Source organism: Lepidochelys kempii, chromosome 17, assembly GCF_965140285.1.
Source record: "Lepidochelys kempii isolate rLepKem1 chromosome 17, rLepKem1.hap1, whole genome shotgun sequence".
Classification (NCBI taxonomy): domain Eukaryota; kingdom Metazoa; phylum Chordata; order Testudines; family Cheloniidae; genus Lepidochelys; species Lepidochelys kempii.
Window position 1 is genome coordinate 674,156 of NC_136396.1, and position 15,216 is coordinate 689,371.

The 15,216-nt window shown below is 44.7% G+C and overlaps 1 protein-coding gene across 6 annotated transcripts in view; it reads left to right on the forward strand.

Annotated features, from left to right (window-relative positions):
- RPA1 (replication protein A1) overlaps positions 1–15,216 on the forward strand; it is a 46,597-nt gene that overhangs the window by 16,986 nt on the left and 14,395 nt on the right. For 5 of the 6 annotated variants that reach the window (XM_078849209.1, XM_078849208.1, XM_078849212.1 and 2 more), the window contains exons 6-12: positions 574–663; positions 2,353–2,485; positions 3,967–4,069; positions 5,322–5,390; positions 5,539–5,731; positions 6,818–6,957; positions 9,179–9,327. In XM_078849209.1, coding sequence (XP_078705335.1) covers positions 574–663; positions 2,353–2,485; positions 3,967–4,069; positions 5,322–5,390; positions 5,539–5,731; positions 6,818–6,957; positions 9,179–9,327 — 877 coding nt within the window. The remainder of the gene's footprint in view (positions 1–573; positions 664–2,352; positions 2,486–3,966; positions 4,070–5,321; positions 5,391–5,538; positions 5,732–6,817; positions 6,958–9,178; positions 9,328–15,216) is intronic. The other variant, XM_078849211.1, reaches the window with a different exon arrangement.

Genomic DNA, 15,216 nt, shown 5'->3' on the forward strand with positions numbered 1-15,216 from the left:
CCACAGAGGACCACCCCTTGTGACAGGCATCCGAAAGGCACTTTTAAGTACTTGGGTCCTCATAAAGCAGTTGCTGTGAGAGATCTGGTTGAGATCCATATATGCTGTGGCATTTCTCAGGCATGGTCTACATTTAAAAGTTAGGTCAATATAGCCATGGTGCTCAGGGGTGTGGAAAAAAGTTCACACCCCCTGAACACCATAGCTATGGTGACATTAACCTCCAACATGAGGGCAGCTTGGTTGATAGAAGAATGTTTCTGTCGACCTACCTACTGTTGCTTGGGGTTTTGGAGTTTCTGTGGTGATGAGGAAAACCCCTGTCATTGCTGTAGGATGCATCTGCACAACAGCAGCATATCTGTGGCACAATAGCTGTGCTGGTCTAGTGCCCATAGCCTCAGGGTGGCTTGCTATTGTCTTGTAACACATTTGAATGTTAGAGGGTGTTATGTGCTATGGAGCTCTTGTGAAAACAAGGTTCCATCTCAAAAAGGCACCTTTAGGCAGTTTTAATTACTTTGATCTCCAGTCCATTGCACTATAAGTAGTCTCTTCCCCTCTGGTTAACAGGACAGGGGCACCAGCAGCAACGTTCCTCAGTTCCAGCAGCCAGCCCAACACACAGCAAACCACAGCAGCAGAATGGAAATTCAGCAGTAGGTAAGACACTTCTCATTCAGGGTGTCTAAATATTGGCTTGCAATACTGAATTGAATTATGAGCCTGAATTTGTTTAGGACTGGAAAGTAAACCTAGCTAGAGAATCCTATAACAGCAGAGAATGGAGGCAACTTCAGGGCACCACTTCAAAGTGCTGAGAAAAGAGAGGGCAAGAAGTTGTTCTAAACCAGGAAATGAAAAGTATACAGCAACAGACAAACCGTAAATGTCTCTTCATTCACTTACTGTCCCTGAGAGAATGCTGTCCTAGAATCTTTGGAATCTGTTTTCATGGCGAAAAGGAACTACTGCCTTTAAAATATTTGAGCCCTTCTGTGAGGGAAGAATGATGAGTTCATCTTAAAATGCATGAAAGAAACTTGGTAAAAATTCTTGACCTCGTTTGGGAAGTGGCATATATTGCACATTCTTTCTGATGGATGGCTTTTGGTTGAGGCCTTGTCTACGCTGCCACTTTACAGCGCTACAACTTTCTCCCTCAGGGGTGTGAAAAAACACAACATCCCTTCCGCCCCTAGCACTGCAAGTTTCAGCGCAGTAAAGTGGCAGCGTAGACGGTGCACCAGTGCTGGGAGCTATTCCCCTCGTGGGGGTGGTTTTTTACAGCAATGGGAGAGGTCTCTCCCAGCGCTGGTGCCGTGACTACACAGCCCTGTTCTTTATGCGCTTTAACATTGCTAGTGAAGATACATTGTGCCCTCTAGACAACTAAACAGATCGTGGTTCCAAACTGATTGAAAGGGTGTGTCCGTGCTAAGCCATTGAAGCAGAATGGTTAGGTGTTATAGGTATGAGATTCAATTGAAACTGCCTCTATAAATACTAGTTTTTGGTGAGGGCTTTAAATTGGCGTATAAATTGTTTGTCTAGCTGCAGATTTATTTTTCAAGCAAAAAGGTTTCAATCCAAGTCTGAGCTATGAGTAAGATTTGGGACCTGCCTTAGACTTTTTTGGCCAAATTGCACTATTTGAGAAGCATTTTGAAATAGATACGAGAATTTTGAAGCCTGCTTACTAAGACAAAAGTGAAAATGACTCCTACCTTACTTTCTTTACTCCTTACCTTACTTAAACGTATTTGGTTATTCGTTTTACATTTATAGGAGCATAAAAAGGCTTAGTAACTGTGTGTTTGAGTTCTCCAAGGAGCTGCAGGACTGTAGCTAAACTTGCCATATCTTATTGGTGCTGGTTTGTCCTTGCTGATTAATCCGCTGACAGTTAGCTGATGATTCTAACTGAACACCCTTGGAGACTTGTCCATAGTTGCCATTCTTTGTTCACTTACGGTTTAATAGTCATAAAAGACTGAAGCATTTCTCTTCTGAAACCGTTTGCAGTGACAGACTAGGTATAGTTTGTGACTCAAGAGTAGAAGTGCTTTAAAACAGTGAATAACTTCTTTAAAAACATACTGTTTGGTGCCTTTGTACCCTGGTGACTGGAGACTTATAAATGCCTACATGCACTTTCTTCTACTTGCTTGTGTGCACCATCTTCCTGTAGCCAGTGAGGAAACTTCTGTTGCAGATTAAGTGAGTGGTGCCTGGCTTGGCACTGCCACTTGAAAGTTATTTACTTTAATCTTTGTCTACACGTAGAAAACAAAAGTGCAAGATCATTTTGTCCGAGTTCTATATGACTGAATTTATGCTTGTTTTTTCTAGGCCCCACTACTACTAAGTACCATGGCCCCTCAAAGCAGTTTGGTAAAGCAGGTGGTACTAGCTTCTTGAGCACCCCTGGTGGATCACAGTCCAAAGTGGTACCAATTGCCAGTCTGAACCCATACCAATCCAAGTGAGTTACTCTACCAGCCAGGTTCAAAGAATACTGCATGCATGAAGGAATGATGCTCAGAGTAAATTTCTGTTCTCTCAGAAGAAACCTCAGTCTTTTACGTCTGCCAAAAATTCTTTAATTTCTCTCGGACACAGTGTCAGTTACCTCAACACAGCTGGTACTAAAGGTATTTTTTCGATTACCCCATGTCCTAGGAACTCTGATAATCTGAGATTAGGCTCTGGATCACCAAGCTCTACGATACAACTGCGGTTGTATCGTAGAGCTTGGCTGTAGATAATGGATCGTGTGGTGTGGTCTGGATGAAAGCTGGAGGCATGTAGGTAAGTATAGCGGTCAGTAGGTTTCCGGCGTAGGGTGCTATTTATGTGACCATCGCTTATTGGGATTGGGCCAAAAGAAATCTGATGAGGTTCAATAAGGATAAGTGCAGGGTCCTGCACTTAGGACAGAAGAACCCAATGCACCGCTACAGACTAGGGACCGAATGGCTAGGCAGCAGTTCTGCGGAAAAGGACCTAGGGGTGACAGTGGACGAGAAGCTGGATATGAGTCAGCAGTGTGCCCTTGTTGCCAAGAAGGCCAGTGGCATTTTGGGATGTATAAGTAGGGGGCATAGCGAGCAGATCGAGGGACGTGATCGTCCCCCTCTATTCGACATTGGTGAGGCCTCATCTGGAGTACTGTGTCCAGTTTTAGGCCCCACACTACAAGAAGGATATGGATAAATTGGAGAGAGTCCAGCGAAGGGCAACAAAAATGATTAGGGGTCTGGAACACATGACTTATGAGGAGAGGCTGAGGGAACTGGGATTGTTTAGTCTGCAGAAGAGAAGAATGAGGGGGGATTTGATAGCTGCTTTCAGCTACCTGAGAGGTAGTTCCAGAGAGGATGGTTCTAGACTATTCTCAGTGGTGGAAGAGGACAGGACAAGGAGTAATGGTCTCAAGTTGCAGTGGGGGAAGTTTAGGTTGGATATTAGGAAAAACTTTTTCACTAGGAGGGTGGTGAAACACTGGAATGCGTTGCCTAGGGAGGTGGTGGAATCTCCTTCCTTAGAAGTTTTTAAGGTCAGGCTTGACAAAGCCTTGGCTGGGATGATTTAATTGGGGATGGGTCCTGCTTTTGAGCAGGGGGTTGGACTAGATGACCTCCTGAGGTCCCTTCCAACCCTGATATTCTATGATTCTATTAGCACTGTAGTGTCTAGGAAGTGCTTCCAAGAGAATTGTGCTTTATCACGCTATATGCCTTAAAAGTGACTGTTTTCTTAAATGTTGTTGCTTCTCTCTAATTTCTGTTTTAATGGTATAGACAGTATACTGTTTACACAGACAAGTAGAATCACTGAGATACAGTGGAGAATACTAGGTTCTAAATTAACATCTCAAGAACTGAAAGTCTGTGAAATTTGTAAGACTCCACTCCAGTCTAAAAAAGGACATTGGAGTACTAATTCTTACTGTCTTGTTTCCAGATGGACCATCTGTGCTCGTGTTACTCAGAAAGGCCAGGTTCGCACATGGAGCAACTCCCGTGGTGAAGGAAAGCTGTTCTCTATGGAGCTGGTTGATGAAAGTGTAAGTACTGTGGTGGGATCCAAGATACTACTGTGATGGGAGCCATAGAAGTACCTAGATAGGAGCAGATGAGTTTTTGAGAAACAACATTCTGAGAGAAATGAGAGAAGGAAGAACAAAGGAAATAGTTGGCAGATTTGTTATAGAGAATGGCATTCTTTGAGGTGTTAATGTACTTGATAGTCCTGCATTCATTCGCTCAGAGTCTTTACAGCTATCTAAAATGGGACCCTAAATACAGTTATTTGCCTCTTTTTGTTAACTCAGTCTAACATGTGGTAAGTGGCCAAAAATGGTGGCAGCATCAGAATCTGGTATCTATGCAGATGGACAATGTCTCTGGTTTGTGGCACTCCCCTTTAGACTGGCAGATGAATCCCATTGCTGTTGCTAGGACTTCACATCCGTAATACAAGGAATAAGACATGGAATTTAAATGAGCATCTCCAAATAGAAACTCTCATTTTAATTGGGAAATCAGAATGTATAAAAAAGTAATAAAGGGAAATTCCATTTCTGGTTTATTTTGATAAGTGAATCAGTGTGGTCAATCTAAGCCTGCTCTTGAGACTTGTTACACAAATATGTTGATTAAACTATTTTGTTACACAGCAGCTTGTTTGTTTGTATGAGATTATTTTTAGTACCAAATGTGTGGTTCATAATTTGACACATCTTCATCAGCCTTTTATTTCACTTCTGTATGCTGTCAGCATTTTGACTGACAGTTTTTATTTTAATTTTTAATATTTCTATTGCATAAATATCTTAACTAGTGGAATTCTAGCTCTGTCATTTATTGTCATTCAGGGAAGAGCTTGTCACAACACACACTGCTGTATTGATCAGATAAGATGTCATCCCCTAAATTTGTGAAGCTAAATGCTATATCTAAAATGAGGTATTGCCTAATCTGTAAAATGACATAATTAATGCAAGGTTCGGGCATATCTGTTCAGAGCTACACTTCTTTACTACACTGTGATGGCATACTGTATGCACCACCACATCTCATTCTTTCTGGAGTTTTTTTATATGGGGTTGTTAAAACATGGAGATGAAATCAGATGGTCAAGCAAAGGATTTATCATCCTAGTTATAGCAAAATATGTATGGAAAATTTATTTCTTCCGTGGCTGGAAGAAGGCTACCCCTACAGAGCATTACACATCTGTAGAAATGGTGCCACTTTTATTGGAAAGATTTTGCGTGCTGAATTTTAGTTCTAACTGGCTTTTGCATTTTCCTGCAGGGTGAAATTAGAGCTACTGCTTTCAATGATCAAGTGGACAAGTTCTTTCCCCTCATTGAATTGAACAAGGTGTAGTATCATTATTATTTTATAAACCGATATGAGCTAAAGAGAGGTGTTCATAGAGTGTACAGGGTTGTTTAATGTGAGCGTAAGCCATCTGCAGCCTTTCAGTGCGGGTGTATCCTATGTTTCATCACTTCTCCTTCTCCTCTAGGTGTATTACTTCACCAAAGGCCATCTGAAGACTGCTAACAAGCAGTACACAGCTGTGAAAAATGACTATGAGATCACATTCCATAATGAGACTTCTGTTGTACCCTGTGAGGATGCTCAGCACCTTCCTTCAGTTCAGTTCGAGTTTGTGCCCATCTCTGACTTGGAGAACACATGCAAAGACTCAATTATCGGTGAGTCTGTATTGCAAGATGGGGAGCCATGAGGCTTAAAATTAGTCGTCTTGTACCAAATACTTGAGGAGCAGATGAAGAAACCTATAGTGCTATGTGATTGATATGTTCTCTTTTAGACATTGACATTCAGTTACTGCAGTGGTGGATGCCCCTAGAAATGCCTGAGGTAGTTACTTTTGCTTGTTTCGCTGCTAGGAACTTTAGAGATGGATGTCCAAGTTCAAAGCAGTGTAGAGATTAGAGGACATGTTGCACGAGTTTATCACTTCTAAAGTGTCCAAACATGTTTGAGTTGCCAAATGAAAATGACTTCGGTGTCCTCATCATAGTTCCTAGCAGATCCACTTTATAATCCCTTGCTCAAGAGAGCCTCATACTCGAATAAAGAACAGGAGTACTTGTGGCACCTTAGAGACTAACAAATGTATTAGAGCATAAGCTTTCGTGGGCTACAGCCCACTTCATCGGTTGCATAGAGTGCAACATATAGTAAGAAGAGATAGATAGATATACATACAGAGAACATGAAAAAGTGGAGTAAGAGGCTAATTAATTAAGATGAGCTATTAGCAGGGGAAAAAAAACTTTTGTAGCGATAATCAAGATGGTCCATTTAGACAGTTGACAAGAAGGTGTGAGGATACTTAACATGGGGAAATAGATTCAATATATGTAATGACCCTGCCACTCCCAGTCTCTCTTCTACTCTGAAACCTGTCATACAGGAATAGAAAGTGGTGCTGCAAGGTGAGAATGAAGTCCATTTTATAAAGTGGTAGGAGAGAAGATTGCACAAAATCTTAATCTACCTGGTACGGTGAGTCCCTTACTTTCATGAACGCTAAATTCATGAACAAAATAGTATTCCAAAGATGTAATGGATTTTTCTTTCACCAACAGCCTTTCTACTTTAATATACAGGGTTCTCAGGTTTTAGCCTTTTAGAATTTTAACAGTGATTTAGAATCTCACAAGATGTAATCTGATGCTACCTATGTGTGAGTTCTTCCCATGCAGTCTTTGCTCATCTGCTCCAGCCATGACCTTTCAAGTAATTCTAACTGAATTATGCCTACTTTTCAGACATAATTGGAGTCTGTAAGAGCTATGAAGACAGCACTAAAATTACAGTGAAGTCTACCAATAGAGAGGTGTCCAAGAGGAATGTGCATTTGATGGATACATCGGGGAAGATGGTGACAGCTACTCTTTGGGGAGATGAGGTAAGTGCCCTGTTACCTGTTCTGAGCTTTCAGATATATTAAAAAGAAGAATGGCTATGGTATGTCACCTGAGGCAGGTAATAGTACTAGGCTAAGGGAGGGGATGCATCTCAGTATTGAGGGTGAAAGATTTAGTTTGGCTTCACTCTGATCTGACATTGTTAGCCTTTCTCCAAAATAACTTTATGCTGTGGCTGATCTGGTGTAGTTTGAGCAACACTGTGCGTCATGGCTGTCAAGAGTCTGGAGATAAACAGGCTTCTGATTCAGGAAGCCAATCTCAGCATTAGCTCCAGGGAAGTTGCTGCTTGATCAAGGAAGAGCTCAATGACCAAAGGTGTCCAGGAGGGTTAAGTTTTATTTGTAGGGCAGGGTCCTTGCAACCCTGACTAAAACCAGTGCTTGTCAAGGGTTGTGAGGAGGAGTCAACCTCAAAAAGCTAGCAGGAATAAAGAGCTCATGAATGTATTTAGTTTTTAACCATTGGGATTTGGGGGACGTGAGCTCAATTTTGAGCATTGCCATAAATGTCTGTTGTGGCCTTGAACAAGTCACTGTGTTGTTTTCTAGTGATGTGGTAGGCTCTTGTTGATCTGTGCCCCAGTTTCCTGTCTGTAAAATGGGTATGATTCTGATCCACCTGACAAGGATTCCTTGAGGCTAGATGTTCATAAGTCACACAGCCTCTCTGATGGAAGGTGTCACAGAAGAGCTAAATGTTAACTCCATGCAAATAGCCATTGTGCAGAGCTATAAACATTATGAATTAAAACTGTTTTCTGCCACAGACTGGAGAGGGTGAGAAAGCTGAGAGGGAGGAGAGGGGCACAATGTGGGTCGTGAATGGCCAGTCTGCTGCTGCAGGGAGAGATCTGTGACCTGTGTGATCTGGCTGGATTTCTTGAATATAAGCACTCATTGTCTTTAATCCTGGTCTTACACTGCAGTTTGTTTGCACGGCCGAATATTGGGGTTGGTGGGGTGGATTGATTTTTTAAAATCATCAATTTTAATCATGATTTAAATCAGCAAGCAGGAAATCTTGGTTTAAATTATCAATCTTAGTAGTGTTTTGCATTTATACTTTTTAGTTATTGTCATAAAAAAGGGTTGAGTCTGATCAGTTGGTAACAATTATAGCATGTTGATTTGTAAGTAAATATAGCCTCTACTCTAAATTTTGTGCTGCTTTTTGCTAACCAGGAAGATATACTTTATTGATGCACAATTCTATAGCTTAAATTACATTTATTCAGATTCTTAATTTTTATATTTTTTATTGCTGGTGAACGATGTATTTCTTTACTAGATTAATTTTTTTTTTATTTGTGCTTTGTGTAAAGCTCTGTGTTGGATGGAAATTCAATTTCAGTTAAAAATTCGCATCATTTAAATTTTTTAGTTAAATAAAAATACTGTATGTGCTGGATACATAAGGAAAAAAGCTTATCAAAACATGTTTTCTATTTTAAAAATTATTTATTAAACAAAGGAAGAATTATAGAAACATATAAATGTAGAGCTGGAAGGGACCTCAATTTTTATAAGCATATTTTAATTTTGTAAACATACTCTCCACTCCATCATCTAAGTCATGAAGGAGAATATTCAATAGTACCAGACTCAGGATAAATTTCTGTGGGACCTCAGTAGATACGTCATCCCAGTTTGACAGCAAACCATTGGTAACTACTCTTTGAGTGGTGACAGGTTTCAGAGGGGTAGCCCTGTTAGTCTGTATCAGTAAAAACAAATGAGGAGCCCTAGACTATATTTCCCTAGTTTGTTTATGAAAATGTCATGTAGGATGGTCAAAAACCTGACTAAGATCAAGATCACACCTACTACTTCCTCCTATCCACTAGGCCAGCAATCCTGTCAAAGAAGATAAATAGGTTGATTTGGCATGATTTGTTCTTGACACACCCATGTTAGCTATTGAAATTAGGCTGACTTCATTTTTCTCCAGTTAAATGCGCACACACTAGGGTTTGGGGACTTCCTGCATTCTCTGAGATTGGCCATTGGGGATACAAAAATCCTTTAAACAATGATTAATAGCCAGTTTTCAAAGGCTTAATGACCTAGCTTAGATACTGTACCTCATAGGTACAGCTGGACAATCTGGTCCAGTTTTGGCCTGTTTTTAGTCATGATCTATGAATTATGAACCGAGGTGAGCTGCCACATTGGGCCATTAATGTTTTCTGTGTTTTCACAGGCTGAAAGATTTGATGGTTCTAGACAACCTGTGGTAGCCATCAAAGGAGCCAGAGTCTCTGATTTTGGTGGCCGGAGTCTCTCTGTCCTGGCTTCCAGCACAGTCGTGGTGAACCCAGATAGTCCAGAAGCATTTAAGCTCCGAGGATGGTATGACTGTGTACTTGTGTTGAATAGAGGGGACTGCCTATTGCTTGACTTTAACTTGTTGGGGATTCTGTTCTTGTGTTACCCCTGTAATCCACGTGAGCAGTCTACAGAGCATTAAGGGAAACACTGGATTTGGGTTCTAAATAGAACAGTTTCCATTTCTCTTGGAGGCATTATGGCCTTCGAAAGGTTGGTTTTAAAATTCTTAAACTGACAAACCTGTATTCCCATAGCAAACTATGAAGAAATTGGAGAAGAAGCAATTAGAGTGGAAGTGGTGCATGTTGACCCATATCCTTGGAAGACAGCATGAAATCAGACTTTTAACAACTCTGCTTCTATGGGTTTTACCTGAGAGAATGTTTTTCTTCCACAAGCTTTATCTACTCTGCAGGATCTTGTGTGTTCAGCTAGTGTGGGTGGGAGGAATAGTTTTGATTCTTGAAAGGTTTTGTTGTTGTATTGCAGCCTCCTTTTCCTTTATTAGATGCCTTTTATGGTATAATAACAAAATGACATCAGATCTTTGTCGTCAAAGTAATGTAATTCCAGAGGTTCCCCTAGTGCTGCTAGATTACAAGCCCTGCTAAGAGGAAACTACAAGTGTAGAAAGGATGATCTAGTGAATAAGGCGCTGGACAGGGACTGAGATCCTGAATTCAATGCCTGGCTCAGTTAGACACTCTGTGTGATCTTTCACGAGTCACTTAATCTACCCTGTGCCTCCATTTCTCACCTGTAAAATGAGGATAGTACTTCCATACCTCACAGGACTGTTGAGAATAAAATCGTTAATGGTTCTGAGGTTCAGATACTGCTGCAGTTTTCATTAAATGCTGTTTTTTACGAAGTGCTGTCAGCATGCTCAGTCTGTACCAGATACAGAAATAGCCCCTCCTTCAAGGAGGTTATGCTGTAGTAGACAGCGAGCATCAAACACATTGGGAAATGTGGAACAGGGCTCTATCTTAAGATACATGTTTGTTTGTTTTAATGTAAGTGTAGGCTCATGTTTGTGGGCTCTGTACAATAAGTGAGGTTTGAGGAGGAATTTTAAAGGGGTGGGAGTCTGGTGGAGGGCACACCATGGGAAAAAAAGTGTGAAAATGAATATGACGGAAGATGAGAGGAGAGGATAAAAAGTAAGAAATGAGATCAAAGATACAGGGAAGAGCAGAGGTGTGCGGTCTAAAAGGTGAGGATGAGAAGCTTAACATTCCCCTTCCCCCCCCAATCCCCTGCCTTTTGGAGTCAAGTTACAAAGAAAACACTCCAAACTGTAACATGATGGAATTGCTACGTTTAAATAAACATAACTAATGTTGAGCAACATGGTGGGGAATAGTGTATTTGGCACTGTACTTCAGGCTGCTTAAAAATAACTTGGAGCAAGTTAGCCCATGACATGATCTAGTAGATCTTCCTGATAGTTGGGTTCTTTCTCATGCTTCACCAGCATTAATATTTCATTGGTGGTTGCCTCTGGACAGTAAATTAGAGCTCTCAAAATTAGTTTTTACACTAACATAGCCATGTATTGTGATGGTTTAGTGTGATGTCTGCGTTGTACTCTACTGAAAGTCATAAGACCTTACAGTGCAGAGAAGAGTGCATGGCCTCCCAAACGAACTGGAAACGCTTTCCTCCCTAAGAAAAGCTAAACAAACACTGCATTAAAGTAACAATGCACAGCAGTTTCTCAGGGATGGGAGAAAGAAACACCAGTAAGTGCTTCAGCTTTTGAGTTTCCTGGCTCTGGAATATCAGAATCCTAAATAGTATCATTCTCTTTTTTGGGAGTTCTAGATTTTTGTTAGTTCAAGATCATGATGTCCTTCTCTCCATCAGAAAATGGGGTTAGTCTATCAGTGCCACTTGTCACCTAGCTGCGGTTGCTGGAGCATGAAGTGATGAGCTTTCACCAGCCTGCTCTCAGCCTCTTCTGACCTTGAGGGGAGGGACAGATAGGGTCATAACTCAACCTCTGATTCTCCCACTTGGCACCATCTGTCTGCTTTTAGGCTTACTTTAATATCTGAGGGAAGCTTGGAGAAGATGTGCCTTTGGAAGGGAATTGGAGTAAGGGCTTGGGAGCCTTTTAAATTGATACCAGTTACTTTGGAAAACTATAAGGAGGACTTGTGGCACCTTAGAGACTAACCAATTTATTAGAGCATAAGCTTTCGTGAGCTACAGCTCACTTCTTCAGAAAACTATGTACAGAGTGCTTTTGCTTTTTTATGCAATGCACTTGGGTTCCATTTCAGTGACTCCCAGACTTTCTAGACTCCTCTTCCCAAGACTTCTCGGTTCCTCTCTGAGGCCTCCCTCAACCCCATTCAGAGTGTACGTAGGTTGAGGCAAGGCTTCCTCATTATTTCAGTTCAGTTTTCAGTGTGCAACTAAGTTAGCCATGCACATGTTGGGTACTGCAGCCGCCTTAGCTGCATACTTCATAAGCTCAGCAAGATAATTGTATGCAAAGTGCAGTTATTCGAGTGCTTGCTCATGTCAATTCCTTCTAGGTGTGCGCGCGCCCATGTGCGTGGTTGTTGGAGATTTGTGCCTTAGCGGTATCTGTAGGGTCGCCAGCGGCACCCCCTTGAGTGCCGCGCTCATGCACTAGCATATCAGGTGCGACCAACCCTGTCCCCTTTCAGTTCCTCCTTACTGCCTGTGGTGATTGGTCGGTGCACCCTTCCTTGCATTGCAAGTGCTAGCGGTTTTCATCTAGTGTCTTCGAGCCTGAAGGCCTTGTAAACAGGTTTTTTTATAGCACTTAGTGTTAAGTAGTTAAGTGTAGTTAATAGTTAGCAGTTAGGGTCCCAGCAGGGACTTTGCCCCAGGCGGTACATGCCCCAGTCTCCCGGATTTGAGCCCTGCCTGGTCTGCAACAGGCCTATGCCTGTAAGTGACCTCCATAGTACCTGCCTCAAGTGCAATGGGGAATGACACGTTAGAGACAAGTGCCAAATTTGTAAGAACTTCCAGGCGTGCACGCAAAAGGAGCAGGATATTTGGCTATGGGCTCTCCCCATGGAGTCCGCCCTGCTTCCAGCCTCTGAGCAGCCCCAGCAAGACTCGCCAAGTATCTCTGCCTTGGTGCGCAGTGCTCCCACGGCACTGTTCCCTGTCACTGGTGCCCAAAAAGAAGACTAAAGAGCATAGCTCCCCAGCAGCAAGCAAAAAGGGCCATGGGCCATTGGGCAAAGGACCCGCTTCAGGCCACCTGGCCACTCCAGAGCTGTGTACTTGCACTGCCCCCCCAGCTGGGGCTCTTAGTCCCGTGAAAGGTCCACCACCGACTCCCAGGAGCAGCATGGGACCAAAAACCCTGGCAGCACTGACTCCTTCACAGGCACCCCTTGTGCCGAGAGCACACAGGCCTCTGCCCATGCCGCCACTGCAGCATGTGCCCCACAAACTGGCAAAGGCTCCCCACAAGGGCAAGCCAGCCGCTAAGACCCCTTGGGGCAGTGGAGCGCCGCCAATCCCCTGAGACGAAGCAGTGCTCTCTACCTCTGCACTGCAGGTCGCCGGAGTCGCAGCCCGGATGCTCTGGGGCTCATCCTCGGTCACTGGCACCACGTTCATGGTCGCCACTGTGTCAATGCGGATCGCCTAGAGCAAGACGCCAGTCTCTGTACTACCGACGCTGCTCCCTCCCCCACAGATCATCCTCTAGGCACAGGTTCCAGTCGCCTGCATAGTGGGAACGCTCCCCATCACATCTCCAGGCCCTCCAGCGCTGATCACCTCGCCTTGGGCATCAGTCCCCGACGGCAACGGCCAGCAAGCAGACCCTGTGTTAACAGCTCCACCGTGGTCACTGGAAAGGGATTCTCTTGCATGGAAGCCCAGTTCAGCCCCTTGCTTAGTCTGCACTAGGGCAAACGGGCACCCGAGGCTACGTCGACATTTCTAACTTAGCAGCGTGGCCAGTGGCTGGTGCAGTGGCCCTATTGGGGCTCATGGGTAATGCTGGTTGTGGCGATGCCCCCTTCTCACCACTGATCGGCCGCTGCCTCAGAGCAGCAGCTGGTGGCACCGGGCTTGGTGCACAGGGCACTCCCAGTGGTCAAAACAGAGGAAACGGCGCCCACCCCAAGCCTCCCTCCCCTGTGGGGGAAGATGCTCCGGAACCTCCCCTGGGGGTGCAATCATCATCCTGGTCCCCAGATGAGGCGGTTGCGGGTCCCTCAAGGGCAAGGCTGCTGGACAATTTCAAGGGAAATCAGGCTCTGCTGCGTTGGGTGGCCAAGAACTTGGGCCTGGAGGTGGAGGAAATAGCTGAGCAGATGGACACCTTGTTTGGCGTTCTGTCAGCTCCACCCCAACCCATGTCACGCTACTGGTGCACGATGGTGTCCTTAAGAGTGCCAGTGGTCTCTGGCACACTCATTCCTCCTACCTCAAAGAGGGCCAAAAAGTAGTACTTTGTCCTGGCCAAGGGGGTTGAGTACCTCCCCGGCTCGCTGGTGGTCTCTGTGGCCAACAAAAGAGACAAGGAGGGGCATACCAGTTCGACCCTCAACAATAAAGAGGCTAAACGGTTTAGGAGAAAATTTATTTGACGGACAGTTTGCAGTTCCGGATGGCAAACCATCAGGCCCCCTTGGGCTGTTACAACTTTAAGTTATGGGACTCCCTCCGTAAGTTCGAGTCCTTTCCACAAGGTTTGACTCAAGAATTTGGCACTCTGGTGGAGGAGGACACTGCGGCCACCAGGTGCTCCCTCCAGAGGCTGTGGGATGTGGCAGACTCGTCAGCCAAGGTGGTCGCGTAGCTCCTGGCTTCAGACTGTAGGTCTATCCCAGGAAATGCAGACCTCCATCCAAGACCTCCCATTTGATGGGAACAGTCTCTTTTCAGACCAGACTGATGCGAAGTTACGTGGGCTGAAGGACACCAGGACCACCCTTTGCTCGCTGGGAATACATACGCTGCAGCCTGCGAGGAAGCAGTTCTAGCCGTCCCTGGCTCATCAAGGGCAGGTCCCGGAACCAAGTATAGAGAAGCCTTGCATGCCACCTGCCATGACCTGGGCCTGTTGATGATAAATGAGAGAAAATCTACCTTCCACCTTAAGGCCAGTCCAACACAAAGTTCATATGAGCGGTTCTCAACTCCACGCAAGCCAGCGCCTTCCTTCCGGAGGAGCGTTTTCAGACCGTCGGACCTGATTTCCCATGTGAGGAGCTGCCCGCTCACCATGGCTCACACTTGCCTGCTGTTGTTGGGCCACATAGGTGCCTGTGCCTATGTGGTCAGTCGTGTCCAGCTCTACCTCCGGCCTCTGCAAGCATGACTGGCATTGGTCTACATCCACAAAAGACATGATCTTGACCTGGTGGTTGGATGCCGGGACAGTGTTGCAGGTTGTCCCCTTTGTGACCCCTCCCCGCGCTGACCCTGGTCTCTGATACTTCCAACCTGGGCTGGGGAGCCCAGCTGGGTGAGCTGAGCACCCAGGGCGGATGGTTGCGGGATGATCTGGCCCTTTACATCAATGTCAGGGAGCTCAGAGTGGTTCCCCTGGCCTGCCAGGCCACTTTGCCCCACCTGAGGGGCAAAGTGGTGAAGGTCCTGATGGACAATACTGCTGCGATGTATTACATCAACAGATAGGGCAGAGCCAGGTCATCAGCCCTCTGTCAAGAAGCTCTCAACCTTTGGCACGTCTGTGTGCAGCATGCCACTCATCTGGTAGCCATACACCTGCCCGGCACCAAAAATATGCTAGCGGATCTCCTCAGCAGGACCTCTCGTCTTGCCAGGTGGATTTGTTTGCGTCCCACCGGAACAGGAAATGCCACATGTTCTGTTTGCTCCAGGGGATGGACAGGGGTTTGCTGTCAGATGCTTTCCTAATTCTGTGGTCAGGGGCCC